This window comes from Amphiprion ocellaris, chromosome 12, assembly GCF_022539595.1.
Source record: "Amphiprion ocellaris isolate individual 3 ecotype Okinawa chromosome 12, ASM2253959v1, whole genome shotgun sequence".
NCBI classification, from domain to species: Eukaryota; Metazoa; Chordata; class Actinopteri; family Pomacentridae; genus Amphiprion; species Amphiprion ocellaris.
This window is the reverse complement of record NC_072777.1, coordinates 8,191,480-8,208,224: the sequence shown is the minus strand read 5'-3', so window position 1 is coordinate 8,208,224 and position 16,745 is coordinate 8,191,480. Positions and strand designations below refer to the sequence as shown.

Here is a 16,745-nt window from a genome sequence, read left to right as displayed (position 1 = left end):
ATCCTACAGGCAGCACTGAATATTATGAACTCTGAAGTGAAGTCAACTTATTAAACAGTCTGCGAGGCCTTCGGGTGCAGCTGATTTCTGCTGATTTTTTTAAATTTTCTCTTCCTGCAACGGAGCTGTCTCCCCCTCCGCCAGCAGTCGCCATGGCAACTGCATCAGCACCCTGACTTCAAAAGGAGGCTCCGAAAGAGAAAAAGGAGACGAAAGAGGGAGAGAGAGAGAGAGCGGACGAGGCTGGCGGCACAGTAACAAGAGAGGGAAATAAGACAGAGGAGAAGGAGGGAGACGGAGAAAAAGAAACAGAAAGAATGAGAGGATGAAGGAGGAGCAGTGAATTTGAGGGGAATAAAACAGACTGTAAAGAGGCAGAATTAAAGTCGGGTGGAGAGACTGAAGGTGAAGTAGAAAGAAATAGAGAGAAAGAAAGATGGGTGTTTATGTTGATGCTGACGGTGGTTTAATTCAAGCTTTAAACAGTTACTCATGGCTTTCTAACAGTCTGAAATGTGTGCAAACGAGTGTGACAACTGGGAAGTATTCTGTTCTGGTCTGTTATATTTCACATCTCACCATGAAAGTTTATCAAATTGACAGACTTCCTATGTTTGGAAAAAACTCCAGAAATTAACAAAGGTGTGCCTCAAGGCTCGGTTCTTGTAAGACTGCTGTTTCGCTGTTATATGAATAAAAGATTATTCTTAACAATTTGTCACCAAAAGAAAGTCATTGTTTTAGGCAGATTTTTACTCCAAAATGGTGAACATTCCCCATTTCTAGTTGCTCAGATTTGAGGATTTGATGCTTTACATGACAGTAAAGTCTATATGTTTGGATTTTTAGATGGTTGGTTGGACACCTCTCACTTATCTTTAAAGTAAGGCTTGGCGATATAGCAGGAAATTCTATGTGGAACAAACTTAATATAGACGTCGATATAATCAATGATTATTTATCCTTTTAATGATCTATTTTAAACAAAAGCTACGAGAAAAAAAAGGGTTAATTTTGAACTTAAACGCTATTTACCAGGGTAACCAGGTTAGGGCTCAGTGATATAGAATTAATCAACACATTTTATTTGGATAAAATGTCAATATCAATAATTACTGATAATATCATTATGGCCTATTTGAAATAATGATAGGAAATTAGTAGATTGACAACAGTTCTTTTTCTATAGATTATCTACCGTCCAAACAAAGCTGGGGAAGTGCCGTCCTTGAAAAGTACTTGCAACCCTGAAAAACATAACAGGGATCAACTACGCTGAGAAGTTTTCTGAAACCAGGCATCCTGATCACACCGAGCTGTAACAAACCTTAGCACTGCAGTCTGTTGCTGCAAGTCCTTGTACTGTTGGGATGTTTGTCATGTGATATTCTACCTATCTATTGTGGACATCCTGCAGGTTGTTTCTTGAGATGTTGGTCGTGACTGGTGGCATGTTGCGCACTCCAAAGGGTGGATGTGGTTAAGGTGATAAAATCCGTTTGTTCTATTCTCACTCCTGGTCAGAGTAATTTTCCTGCACAGTTTCCACACAGTGGTGTTCTGGTATTGGTCAGCCAAAAAAAGCTGCCATATTGACAAGCTGACTTGGCCTTTCTTCATCCACAGTGTCCTTTCTGCCTGTGCTCATGTCTTTACTCTGCTTCTGTTGTTGTATCGTACGCTGATAGTTTGACCAAACAGGGTGAAGGGATATGATTGGCTGTTTATGAGCCAAGGGGAGCTAGCTCTGTTTGTGCAACCAAGCTCGCATCTAAAACTGGAAAAAAGCGAAACTAGTGAACACTGGATTGAACTTTTTATTATCAATTACCTATCAATTTATCATTTTACCATTTTATTGTGTAGACCTAAGTAAAAAATAAAAAATAGAACTGCAGATAAATTGGTAATGAAAGTAACTGTGAGCTGCCCTGTTATAAAAGCCACATTGCAGTTTCCTGCACTGATAAAAACTGCGAAATTGCTAAAATAAACAAATAAATAAATAAATAAGAGCTTTAAATCAAATAAATTGTCACTGAAAAATAAAAAAGACCAAACTTAGCATTTTTAGAGCTTTGGTTATGGATGACGTTGTAAAAACTAAAACCAAAACTGTCACAATGACAGATTTTCACAAAATACATATTGCAGCCAATAGAATTCATGATCATGGTACGTTTTTGAGAAAAGAAAAAAATTCCAATTAGTTAATTTCATCTTAAACTTTTGTTTATTGTGTGATTTCTGTCTCTTATTGTCAAATACAATATAAATACAAGTGTAGGGAGATGGAAAGAATTTATAACCAGAATGACGTTGTATGGCATTTTTATGCCACAGTGTAAACTAGATAGTTACTAGATTATTGATGATATCATATGTGTCATTAACATTGTATCAGTGCTTAAACAAAAATAAAAATAAAAAAGGTACTGTCAATACCAGTATATTGCGACATCCTTTTTGCCGCATATTTTTGGCTTAGCTAGTCCTTCAGCTGCCTCGACTGTGCTGCTACAAACAAGTAGTTTCCCAGAAAAGATTTTCTGCTTGTGATGCCAGAAGATCTCACAAACTCTCCGGGAAAACATCAGCCTTCAGCTGCTGTGGCCGCAGCTGCAGCAAAGGCTCACAGACTTTGGTTTGGTAGGTGTCAGTCTTGCCACTGTGTGGAACATATGACAGTAGAAACATGAAATTTATCAGTCTGACTTGACTCATACTCATCCAAGTAGAACAAAAAGTCTTTCTGATGTCTACAAATGTTAACAAAATCATGTTTTTGTCTGTTTGTTAATCTCTAAAATGTTTAGAGGCAGTATATTTTTAATATATGGCCTTAAATGCTTTGTGTAAATACAGTGTCACTAATGGTCCAAGGCATGAAAGTGTGTTTGAAAAAACCCCCACGTCTTTTAAATTTAAATTACAGTTCAGGCTGCGTTGTGCCACAGATCACCAGGACACATCATTATTTCAGTTGTGTGTCTCTGTACAGCCCGGCCGACACAGGGCGAGCCAGCAGGAAGTCTCAGGCGCTCGGAGCGTGATACCTGTGAGGTTCAGCCCCCGAGAAAAGAGGACATCGTCATTATCAACAACAACAATGAGCTGCACAACAATCAGAGTGTGCAGACAGCAGGGAGGTCTGAAACATGTTCAATCTTTCACACAGTCAGAGACGGAATCACGACCGCTGAGCCTGACAGCAAAGCACTCTTCTTTTTCTATAATGGAACTCCATGTGTCGGCTTTGACCCTTTATGATCTGCTGGTTTTGTCACAATCAGGACAGAAAGTCAAACCTTTCAGCTGCTTCTTCCCAGAATGCACAGCTTTGTGGACCCAAACAGGACTGTAAAGTTTCATGATCAGAGGACTTATTGCTATCAATTTCATTTGGTCTTAATGCTTCTATCATTTATTGGGTTCACTGAAACTTAATTTGAAATGCCTGCTGACTGAGAATGAATGGGTTAGGAGCTCTAAGCTGGGTTGAGGAATGAAAGATTGGAATTTCCAGAAATTTATTTTGACAATACAGGACTTTAAAATGAAGAGTGACCAATCATCCATAAAATCCCTGTTGACTGTCAACTGCCTGTATTTGGATTATTCTGTGTGTTCTGTTTTGCTTTTTTTGCAACAGGGGCATGTATGAGTGATTAAGGGAAGCTACTATCCTGTAATTTTTCCATTAAAAAAATAAAAACAAGTCCTTTTAGAGTGACTGCTATTTAGCCAGCCATCCTTTCCTTCTTTAGTCTGGTCGTCTGCTTTTCCATACTGACCCAAAGACGATGCATTTTTATGGAAATTAGCCATTGTCTTATCCTGTTTTAGGCTGCACTTTTGTTGAGATGCTTGCATGATGCTCAGTAAATCTGATTTGTTGGTAATTTACTGTCTTTTTATATGAAATATCAACTTATCTTGATCAAGTTCTCAGCTGTTACAAGCATAAAAGTGAAGAAATCAGCCTCAGTGGTTCTTGTACCAGAGCTTCAACCAGTGATGCGTTCAAACTTACCGGCAAGCTGGATGGTCTCTCTTGTTGGCTCAGACTCATCTCTTCGTGGTTCGGTTTCCCAGGAGTCATAGCAGCAGACTGGCCCCGTCCCCCATACGCCTCCTGTGGCACCTCCTGCATCGAGACAGGTAGATCAGTCATTTTTACTCTCACAGGAAAAAGCAACCACACTTAATCTGGTACTGGTGATCGTCAATAGTCCCTCAACTGCATTGGAGTTTTAGAACTTCCCAAATGTGTGACAGCTGTCAGACACAAACCCAGATTCTTCATGCCTCTTTGTATGAGAAGCTTAGTCATCAGACGTCGAGTGGTTCCAAATCTACAGATAAAACGTACTCTGAGGGGTCATCGTATGATTCATATTAAGTCAGCAGAAAGATGACTTTGCTTAAACTGGTCTTTCATAGTGGAGATTGTCTATAAAATACTGCATGGCAGTCTGAATTTTATGACGTGAACTCGACTGACAATGAAGAAAAGCACAAAACTGTCACATTTTTCAATCACAGAATCCATCTGGTAAGCCAGCAGACTGATTCCTAACCCCGGTGGACTGCTTCCTCCAGGCAGGTAGATTTGTGCAGTGTCAGCTGTAGTGTGGGTGGATTTTTTCTTTTCATTTTTTTTTTTTTAACAGGATCATTGTGGCTCAAAGGAAAGTTAGCCTGAAGGCAAAGCTTTCAATTGAGCTGTCGATCTCTGTCCCAGCCCTCACCTGTGGTCATGAGCTCTGTGTAGTGACTGAAAGAATGAGATCATGAATACAAGTGAGTTTTCTCTATGGGGAGTCTGGGCTCAGCCTTAGAAATAAGGTGAGGAGCTCACAGTAAAGCTGCTGCTGCTTTGTGTTAAAGAGCTGGTTGATTTGGTCCAGTACTCGATTTGTTTCCTCCCGGGCAGGTTCCATTGGATGTTTTCAAGTTGAGGAAGTAGAGGAGAACTTGGAGTGGACCCAGAACACACTGGCGTGATTACAGATCTGACCCAGGAACACCTTGGGAAAATGTCACTGAAGAGACTCCTGGATTAACTGCTGCGACTGTGACCCGATCAATGATTGCATATAAAGATGGAAGAACCCCCTTTGAGGCAGTTTTGAAGCTCCAGCTATCGGCATCTTGGCAGTGCCAGACTCCTCTTAACTCCCAGTTGATTAAAAAATGAGCAAAGAGAAGCAGCCACACTCACCAGCCTTTATTAGATACACCTGCTCAAATGCTTGTTACCACAAATAGTTAATCAGCCAATCACATGGATTTAGGAATGTAGACGTGGTCAAGACAACTTGCTGAAGTTCAAACCAAGCATCAGAATGGGAACAAAGGGGATTTAAGTGACTTTGAACGTGGCATGGTTGTCGGTGACAGACGGGCTGGTCTGAGTAGTTCAGAAACTGATGATCTACTGGGATTTTCACACACCATCTCTAGGGTTTACAGAGAATGGTCAGAAAAAGAGGAAATATTCAGTGAGCGGCAGTTGTGTGGACGAAAATGCCTTGTTGATGTGGGAGGTCAGAGGAGAATGGGCAGACTGGTTGGAGATGATAGAAAGGCAACAGTAACTCAAATAACCACTGGTTACAAGCAAAGAATGCAGAATACCATCTCTGAAAGCACAGCATGACCAACCTTGAAGAAGATGGGCTACAGCAGCAGAAGACCACACCGGGTGACACTCCTGACAGCTAAGAACAGGAAACTGAGGCTACATTTTGCACAGGCTCACCAAAATTGAACAACAGAAGATTGGAAAAATGTTGCCTGGTTTAATTGAGCATTGTTTAAACTCCACAGCCTATCTGAATATTGTTACTAACCATGTCCATCCCTTTATGACCACAGTGTCCCCATCCATCATAAGGGACTGCAGATGGAAATTAGCTTAAAGCTAACTCTGGTGCAATACATCAAATGGAAAAATGCATGTTTAATATTGTACATGGTTCCTTTTAAAATAAACTGATAATAACAATAATAATAATAATAATAATAATAATAATAAAAATAATCTTCTGATGACTACGTCCAGCAGGATAACGCACCATGTCACAAAGCTCAAATCATCTTAAACTGGTTTCTTGAACATGACAATGGGTTCACTGTACTTCAGTGACCTCCACAGTCACCACATCTCAATCCAATAGAACCTTTGGGATGTGGTGAAACAGGAGATAGGTATCATGGATGTGTAGCCGACAAATCTGCAGCAACTGAGTGATGCCATCATGTCAATATGGACCAAAATCTCTGATGAATGTTTCTAACACCTTGTTGAAAGTATGCCACGAACAATTAAGGAAGTTCTGAAGGCAAAAAGGGGTCCAACCTTTTCCTAGCAAGGTGTACCTAATAAAGTGGCCAGTGAGTGTATGTTTCTGTATAAATTCAAGCATTGTCTGTTTCAACACAATTGAAACAGGTGACCTGTCAAAAACTTCACTCCTACACAGTTGTCGTGACAGGCTAAATTAGCTACAGAGACATGAACTGATTTTTAAACCAGGCTGTAAACACGTTTATTTAAAGTTGGACATTTTTACACTGGGGTCAGTGGGGACTGACTTGCTTTTGCAGCCATCCTCTGGTGGCCATGTGAGGACCTGTAGTTTTTTTGGCACTTCCATGAAGGGCTCATTTTTCAGCCCTGGAATTTGTTGCTTAGATCCAACTGTAATTAAGATGTGAAAAATTGATGCATGGATACCCCAGTGATAACACACGGTTTCCCAACCAGTCCAGTCATTTGTGTCCAAATCATCTCCTTTGGTGTGAAACGGCGATCGTCTGCTGTTCAGCAGGTGAACACTGTGGCTGGACAAACTCACTCATCAGGGTTTTTCCTTTCCTTCCAGTCTCTTCCTCACCCTCTCTGAGATAATTAGAGGTGTCAAGTTGGAGTGTCTCGGGGGAAATCCTGCTTTATGTTACAGTGATTGGGTTTTCTTTTCTGGACCTGAGACATGCCAACACACACACACCTGATAATTTCACCTGTATATTGATTAGATTAAGCCAAGCTGTGTCAAACGTAGGTGTTTTCAGCAGCCGAAGTCGCCGTTTTCTGTCTACAGACTTAACTATTTAAAAAAACATCCAGCAACAACAGTCTTAAAACCTCTGAAATAGTGTGGATATCATCACGTGTGAAGCTGCTGCTTTAACTGTCACTGCAGATGGATAAATTTGATCCAACTGTTAATCCGTGACTGTTTTTTTTTTTCCCTCAGTGGCTCGTGTTAAACTGAAAAACCTGTCATCTGCTGTAGGTCCGACTTTCTGCAGAGCTGCTCGTGTCGCCTTGTGGCAGATGAAGGAGATAAAGCAGCAGCTGAAGGTCGGGGTTTCCCTTTTGCCTGCAGCTGTAACTCAAACTGACTCCATTAAAACGCACCAACATTGTTAAAGTAATCTGATAAAAAAAAAAAAAAAAAACTCAGAAAGACATTTCCTTTCCCGCTGCTCTTTTAAAAATTCCTATTTGATGTCCTCACTAAAACCTGTGTAAACAGAGTCCTCTGAAGTTCTAGCTGCCAAAATCCAGACGAAAGAAGAGAGGAGCTGCTCAGCATCAGTCTTACGAACTGTGACAAAAAATATTCGCCTGCAGCCCTTTTCTCATGACAAAAACTAAACTAAAATTGAACAAAAAGTTACAATATGACTGACTTATTATATGAGTAAGGACCAATTTGTAGAAAGAAGTCATAAGAGATTTAAAATTTACAGCATTCTTCAGAAAACAAAAAGACTTCTGGCATCAAAAACTGTAATTCATCCTTGTGTGATTTATTCATTTGAGTATATTTTTGTGCTACGTGGTTAGCGATGTAAACACAGCATTACTTCAGTGTCTTTACTCTCAGTTCTAACTTGGGCCTAAAGAAGGTGAAACAAGCTTTACATCAGGAGACAAAACAGTTAGTAAAAGCATTTTTCAGAGGGACAGTCAGGGAGGTTTCGACCTTGCTGAAGTCTCTGGGGCTTTGAGACGCTGCAGGAGAAGTCGACGGCCTCAGCAGCAGAAACTTTAAACTCTCTTGAGGCTTCGACTGAGCCGTCTTCCCTCTGAAACATCCGCTTTTATCTCAGTTTGGTCCAGGAAAACAAAGAAAGCGACAGAGGGTAAAGGACGAAGCTGGCCAAAGATCAGAGCTGTGATCAGAGCGACACCGTCGATCTGACCTGCAGAGACTCACCGACCCACAACGTGAGCTGCAGTCTGATTCTACCATTATCTCTCAGTCTGACCAAAGCTGTTCAGTTCTTCTTTCTCATTGGACAGTATGTTGAAAGGAAGCCCCTGTTTTTCTCATCTTATAGTTGTCCTGGTAATTTGCTGTACCCCTCTGCCTCCATGTCTTTCAGAGTAAAAACCGCAGGATAGTAGTTGAATTCACAGCGGTGGTGATCAGAACGAAAGAGTCGGTGAGTGAGAGCAGTGCTTCCAGTCTTACCTGCTGTGGCAGTGGGCGGGGCTGCATGTACGGTGGCTGGCTGGGGGCGGCGGGCTGCTGCTGGGGAGGGCTGAAGTACGGCGGCTGACCCGGCTGACAGTAGCCGCCCATGTTCTGCTGCTGCTGCTGCTGCTGCTGCTGCTGTTGCTGCTGCTGCTGCTGCTGTTGCTGCTGACTGTACTGAGAGCCCATCTGAGAAGACAACAATAACCAAATACATCAGTAAAATGAGACTGATTAATAGAAGAAGAGTCATTACTCCGCTGCCTGCTGGTTTACTACAGCTCCACTGTGACCACACACAGCTGAGAAGATGTTCTGGATGCCCTAGGTTCCAAAAATCCTATTAATTTTCCCCCACAGACACAAAGCGTGTCTCTGCGGTCTCTGTTCACTTATTACATCTGTCAATGACAACATAAAGAGGCACATACTGATCCAGACCAGCAGCAGAAATACTGATAGATGGGTTAATCAAATAAAATATCATTAATTAAATTGTTAATTTCAAAAGAAATGCTTCCTGACAGCCAAAATAAATAATGAATTTGACAACCTGCAGCAGAAAAAAGGAAATATTCAACGCCATTGTGCATGAAATTTACCTTGGAGTATCTTTAAAGTTTTTGTTTTTTTAAAAAAATTTACTGATACCCTGACACTACAAACACAGAAAAAACAAACGAGTGGAAAAAGCAAACAAAAACTCCTCAAAATGTCACAAATTCAGCCTCCCTGTTGTGCAAAGGCGTAAAAGTTGTTGTGTAGATAAAAATCAAAGTAAAACTAAATTGGTGATTAAATGATGGCGAATGTGAATCACATGATTTCACTCGAGTCTCCAGCGATGTGATAAACGCATCAGATGTGTGAAAAGACAGCGAGACTGTGACCTTCCTCAGTTTAATACATGAAACTCTGATTTCTATCATTGATTCCATCTCTATGCTTTGACTGGAACATTTTTAATTATTCCATCTCATGTCCCCTTCTTATCAGTGGATTAAATGGCAACAACTTGAGAGTCAGAAAAACTTCATGCTCTGTTTACCCTCACCTCAACCACTGAGGCAGATGGTCACCCTCCCTGAACCTGGTTCTGCTGGAGTTTTATCTTTCTACTGCTGCAAAGTGTTTTCTCAAAGGGAATCAATCTTTATCTTATTATCTGAAGTGCTTAGAAAATACACATAAATCGAACTGGTACCACGTACACACAACTGAATTGACCTGAACTGAACTTACTGTTAATGGGAAATAATTTGGGTACTTGAAAAATGTTACACTGACTCTCAGTTGGAGCTCTTCTATGTCTGGAACTACTGTGAAACTCCTGGTTGTAAATATCTGTCGTCTTCATAACAAGCCTGTTGACATAAAATCTGAAAGTGAAGAAATTAATTACAACTCCCAAGGTGCAGTTTAGTAACAAACATCCAATCATAGAACTAAATATTCTTCTTGCTTTGAAATTTAGGTCTTGTTTTCTGAACTTGCTCCTCCTCTGACTCACCCCTTTAACTGGCTTTTTCTGTATGACCATGGCAGCTGAGGCTTATGGGTGCTGTGATATTTAGAGCTGTCAAATCAAAATACAAAGTCTGATTTAAACAAATATGAAAGAACTAACAAATGTTGGAGGTCTTTGTACATGAATCTATGTAGTGTCTGGGTTAAGTAACACTTAATATTGAAACAGAACTGTACTGTACTTGGCAGTTTTTGCTGTCTGTCTGCATTAAACCATGAAACCAGTTAGGAAACACATATGGCTGTATTCCTTGAAAGTGACCTAAATATCAAATTTCCTGAAAATCTCTAACATCCCCTGAGGATTAATATGTTCTCAGACTGCCTCTGACTGGAAAATACCTCCCACAACTCTGTGATATCACACTTCATGTTATTATTTGGTCCATCTACTATCCAGATGCAGAGACGCCTGACTTCTGTTCTTCTTTTTTTTTTTTTTTGCTGGCGCCACAGGACGACCACATGGTGATCATCACCACTGCGAACCACATTCAGATTATTAACACATTCCTCATCTGGTCAGATCAGCTCTGGTCTGATGAAGAGTTAAGAAAAGGAAACAAAGATGCAGCTCAGTTTCTACAGACAGACTGTTTCCACAGAGCATCCTGGTTTTCATCATATGATGAATATTTGATAAATATTCCTATCTGGTTTGTGCTACTTTTTGCAGGTGCCTGTGACAATTTGAAATGGTTAATGTGACGTTCATGTAATGTTAACTTTGACTGAATTTGACTTAATCGTTCCAGTAACTGGAACAGCTCAGTATTTTCCAAGCAAACTATTCCTGTCAGAGGTGTCTTTATGTTGATGCCTCTTGGAAAAGAAACTCTCCAATTTCCAGTTATACTCAGACAGTTTTGTCAGGGGACCAATTGATGTCTATCAGCTTCAGCATGCTATCAGGGTTAGCCTTGAAAGTTGTGGACTGTGGTTGTTATGAATCCTGTATCATGTTTTAACTACTGCTACAAGCTTTAATTCCCGCAACCAGAACCTGAAACATCTCTGCACAGCCCAGTTGAACGGCCACTCGTGGAGCTCCCCGCTCGGTCCATCCACTGACAGTTCAATAAAGGTTATTCAAAGAGGACGGCTGTGTCCTCAGTGGTACTTCCTGCATTTTTAAGCCCGAAACTACACTTCTGGCTTCAATGTTTCATTTCAGTTCATTATGAATATGTCCACATGCTTGAATGGAAATTTCTATTATTACGCTATTATTAACTTGGTGGAGTTCTGTGACGATCAGCGTTGGTTTGTTTGTCCATCTGTCTGTCTGTGAGCAACATTACTCAAAAACGGACAAAGGGATGAAATTTTCAGGGAAGGTCAGAAATGACACAAGGACCAAGTGATTAGTTTTTACCAGTGATGCGGCTTATAGTCTGGATCCACGGATTTGTGCAAGATTTCTGTATCATTGCGAGATAGCGGCACAGCATCACTGTAACTATGACATCAAGTGAACACTACTTCAGCTGCCTGCTGACGATCACATGATTGCGATCCTACTACAAATTGACCGTTGTGGACTTATCCATCAGAAATAATACAAGGAACAATTACTTAAATTGTAGGGGTCTTTCCAAATCCCATCAATTCCTGCTACATATTTAGGGCACTCAATTCGGTATCCGCACATAATGTACACGTGCATAACACACGCCTGTGCTAAGCGAAAGGTCATTTTGTTTCTGGGTACATTTATATTAAATGGCCACATTCTATAGTGCCGAAACTACCGCTGTAAATTTTTTCAAGATTTCAGTTGTCAGTAATGGTACGACTGAGCAGCCTTGGCGGAGTACTGCGGTCTCTGAGTGCTTTTCTTGTTTTCTCTGCTGTGAGTCCAAACCTGAGGTACACACCAAATTATGAATTTTGTAAATTGTCACACAATATTGAAATCAGGACATTACGTTTATGTCCAAGATGCTTCAGAACTAGGTTTTTCCACTCCAATGTCGTACTTCCATTTTAGCTTTTAAAGCAATGAAAACCAACCAAAAACCTAAGAGACCTAAGAGTGAAGAAATTCACTGTGTGTTTCAAAGATAAGACGAAAGAATGTATGTAACATAAATGCAAATTTCGGGGCAGATCTCATGCAAAATTACAAAATGCAACAGCTTTAGGCAAAAAAGGAGACCAACAGGATGTTTAAGCCAGATTTAAAGGTGTTCAGAGTGCTGGTTATGTTCTCCGTCTTTGTTCAGATATGCTCATATGATATTTGTCAGCTGGTCCATAGCAGGAGAAAAAAATGAGAAAAGAAATGATATCAACAAAGACAACCATCATTTACAAACAGTTATTTTATCGCTAAAGACTTAACAACCACCATAGGAGCTCTTTGCTTTCCTGAATGAAATGAGCCATATTACTCCTCTTTAATAATTTTAATACCACCTTAAAAAAGGCGCGCACACACACACACACACACACACACAGGCTGAAATTTTGTATTTTAAATCAGGACTGAAATGTGCTCCAACACTTCCACAGACCTTCTCTCTTAGATCGTTATCCCATTAAATGCAAATGCTCTCCGTGGGACTAAAACGACACAAAATGCAATAAGATGCAACCGCAGTGCAATCTGTGAGAGATGCAGCCGCTTTGGAAGAACTGGGAGATCAACTGCCTTGCTCAAGAGCGCTTCACATGCCTGTTTTAAAAGGTGAAGCACGATGTAAAGCAGCTGATGTCTGCAGCGGGAAGCCGTCTGACAGACTGAAAGTGAAACGAAGACAAGCACGTTCCTCACGTGCACACTAGGAAACATGAAAAGGTCGAACCAAAAACGGCACATACGGACAGATCACAAAACCAGTTTACTCTTCTGGCACATGCTGTTTCAGATGGACATCCCACACAGCTATGGATGGAGATTTGCATTACATTCAGGAAACCATGACTTGGCCTTCAGTCGACATCAGCTTCGGCATTTTTTACAAATTTCTGACATTTCAATATTGAAATTTTTGTTATTAACTTGTTACATTAGTATCTCCAAAATATTGAAATCAAAGCTCAACTGAGAGAACACTAGTTGAGGTTAGGAAGAAATCTACTTTAAGTCTCAGCTATGACTTCCCTTGCTAACTGTTCTCTTCTTGCCTCACCTATTTCTCCTAGTGGATTTTAGGAGAAAAATATGAGAAATACACCACACAAAATTGAAACTAAAACAAGGCTGAAAAGAGAATCACAGTTTTGTCTCCCGAGCTACATAAGAGCAGTCGGTTCCAAAGGATGACCCCTTAGAAATACAAGTATTTGTGAAAAGAAATAAGTTTTCATTGAGTAAAAAAAGTTTTTATCTAATGACACAAACTTTATTTGTTCCAGAAGGTTAGGTGCTTTAAAATGTCACTTTACTAGAGATAAATTTCTGCAGATAATTTTATTATGCGAGATCACTAAACAGCGTTGCAAAAGGCTTCTTGAGTGAGAACCCTCTGAACACCAGCACCCATTGGCAGGCTTGAAGACATGCTATCTTTAAAAAAAGAAAATTACACAAATAAATGAAATTTTTAAAAAATTATCAAATGCAGATTTTGTAACAGATGGTACTGTCAGATTTCCAACTTTCCAGTGACATTTTTTTTCCCGTTTGGGACAACTGGCTCAAACTATGCTTAAAAACATGATATTTCATCAAATTGTCTTTATTCTACACGCCTCAATTAAAAGTTTCCCCAAAAAAAATTTAGCACTAGCCAGATCTTGGGAAAAACAGACTGATATGGCTGCAATAAAGGGTGACGTCACAAAAATTCTGGTAATTTTCAGGTGAACTGGAATGAACTGCAGGTTGTGCTCACAGAGCTGATAGGAGACAAGTATGGAAACAAGTAAAAAAAAATTTCAAGTAATAAGCTATCTATAGTATATAGGGCCACCATTGTCTCAGTATTGGTAAAACGTGGGCCCTTGGAAAGATGTACAAGTTGATTCCAGTTTTTTTAAATTTTAAAATAACTAAAAAATAACGGTAACAGTTACAACTCCTTATATTTCACTAAAGGAATATTGAGGTCTTTCTACTTCTATGTCTATATGTCACAGAAAATGCCCAGAAATTGCTCGGGATCCAGAGTGTTAACCCTGTAAAACCCACTGTTGCAGAAATACAACATCAGTTTTATATTATATTCTTTACGGGTTTTTTTTTTTTTGCTCATTTTCTTCTATATTTGGGTTTATATATATGTGTGTGTGTGTGTGTGTGTGTGTGTGTGTGTGTGTGTATAATTTTTTAGTTTTTTTTGCTCATTTCCTTGTATATTTGGATTTATATATTATCATTACTATTATTATTATTTAGTTTTATTTTTGCTATTTTTTTCTATATTTGGTTTATATATATATATATATATATATATATATATATATATATATATATATATATATATATATATATATATAGTTTATTTTATTCATTTTTTTATATATTTGGGTCTTACAGGATTAACGACCTTTTCAAATAATATACAAAATGAAATCTCAGGCCTAAGTGTGAAAGTGTAATTGAAAACCAGAACTAGAATTACTTATCACATCACATTATTTCTCAGCAATCGGTAACAATAATTGCCACTATAAATTCATACTATAAATCAATAAATTGGTGTCACATGGATTGAGATAAGCAACAGAAAACTGACGGATGCTTTAAAATCTTTACCTGTCTATCATGAGTTGATGAGCTTCCAGCTACAGTGACAGTGTTTGACTGAAAATTCACAACAAAAGGAGCGAATAGTCTCCTGCATCTCAGTCTACTGTCACAACACCAAGGTGGAGAGCGTCTACTGACAGCAGCACACACGTTTAATAACCAACATTACTGTCAAATTCAATGCTTTCACATTTTTCACAACCAGCTGAAACAATACAAGTCTCCCAAAATGTCAGACTGCTCCTTTAAAGTAAAGGAATATTGCAGTCTGTGGTTTGGTTTAAGATGTTGGAATTGTTCTCCGGCAGTTAGAATCTGAGGACAAGGAACCTCCTGAAACCAGAGTCAATCTGAGCAGCTCAGAGGAGAAGCTGACTGGTCGACATCCAATTTCGTCTGGAATTAGAGAGTTAATAAAGGGAGAGTCCCGAGGCCATCTGGGGCCTCGGCGCTCAGATAAAAGTCATTACTTTCCCTCTCTCTGCCTCCGTGGCTGTCTTCATCGGAGCCTTGGTGTGATGGGAGAGTGAGCAGAGATGACAGCGCTGACACAGGTTCCCTCAGGCTGAACAGAAAACAGCCTGTCAACCTGTAATGATGTAATAACGTCGCTGTTACTCCGTGATGACAATCTCTCTTTGGAGGAATGTGCGAAAAGCTCCAGGGGAGGAAACAACAGCGATGTGTGTAATGTACGAACAGAGGCGAGAGCAGAGCCTGGAGAAACCCACCTGCAGAGGGTTCACCTGAAAATCTGAAGAAACCACGGCGCAACAGTCATGTTTCCTCACGGCTTTAACGTGATGCTTTCGGATTTTAATTTTTCTAGGAAGTTCAAAAGGGGGAAAAAAAAGAAAACTAGCCTGTGATTACGTGATACATATCTGAGACTGAGGAGCCCCACATGATGCTGATTTTAACTGTGTGATCAACCAATCATCAAACACTTTGCTGACTAAAAATACGCATTTCACCCCAACATCTATGTACAGCCTAGAGACTAAACTGTCTAAAAGCAGCAACAGCAGAAAGGGTTCAATTTGCATCAGTAAACAGGAAAACAAGGCTGAGATCTGAAAGTAAGAACAGGAACACAGGAGTGACACTAAACTCCAAACTTCACAGATTCAGGCAGAAGCTACTCAAGTGCCAGGAGAGACTTTTCTTCTCTGGTCTCTTGACTCTTAAAGTTTACCTGTTGACAGTATAGCTATCATCAGACTTAAACTACATGAAATCAGCCTGATAATAGCCAACCAGAAAGATGTGGGACTGATAATGAATATCTCGGAGGCCTCATGACTGACCCATCTCTCATCTCATATGACAGCTTCCACAATGCACGTGTGATGTTGACCAATGAGAACACAGACTGTAACCATCCCAACAACAAAAACGTAAAGACAACCCATACTGTCCTCGTGGCGCGACACACAGATGCCGATGATAATACGTCTGTGAAACAACATGTAATCTGTATGTCGCTGTGACTGTGTTTGGTCTGCTCAAACACAGAGTTTAGCATTCTGGGCTTCGCTTCAGCTGCTATACCTTGAAATACAATAAGAAACTCAGCACAGCAGTGGAAGTGGCAGTGGTGGCGCAACGGTTAACTACTGATCAGAAGGTCAGAGGTTCAACCCCTGTTGTGGCCACTGTGGCCCTTGAGCAAGGTCCTTAACCCTTCCTGCTCCAGGAGCACTGTACCATGGCTGACCCTGCGCTCTGACCCTAATTGGGATATACTAAAAATGCAAATTTCCCCTTGTGGGACTACTAAGGGATACTCCAAAAAATAAAAAAAAAGTCACGGCTAATTAGTGTTTTGCTGGTGTAGCTATAGAGCGACACAGACACACCAGTGTGCAAGTATAAATGCTCACAACAGCGTTGTCACTTGTTTGTGCCGTAACTCAATGGATGAGTATAAATTTAGCTAAACTGCAGCACTGTTTCAGAAATGTTGAGTCACCAATGATGTCTGGAAACTTTTACAACATACAGCTATCGAACTGGAAATCTGTTTA

General features: G+C 40.1%; 1 protein-coding gene across 3 annotated transcripts in view; it reads right to left on the bottom strand.

The window, feature by feature from the left end:
* The window catches only part of arid1b (AT rich interactive domain 1B (SWI1-like)), a 64,066-nt gene that overhangs the window by 35,479 nt on the left and 11,842 nt on the right, over positions 1-16,745 (bottom strand). For all 3 annotated transcript variants that reach the window (XM_023289158.3, XM_023289159.3, XM_023289160.3), the window contains exons 3-4: positions 8,493-8,684; positions 4,034-4,147 (exon numbers count right to left, since the gene is read on the bottom strand). In XM_023289158.3, the coding sequence (XP_023144926.3) occupies positions 4,034-4,147; positions 8,493-8,684 (306 nt within the window). The remainder of the gene's footprint in view (positions 1-4,033; positions 4,148-8,492; positions 8,685-16,745) is intronic.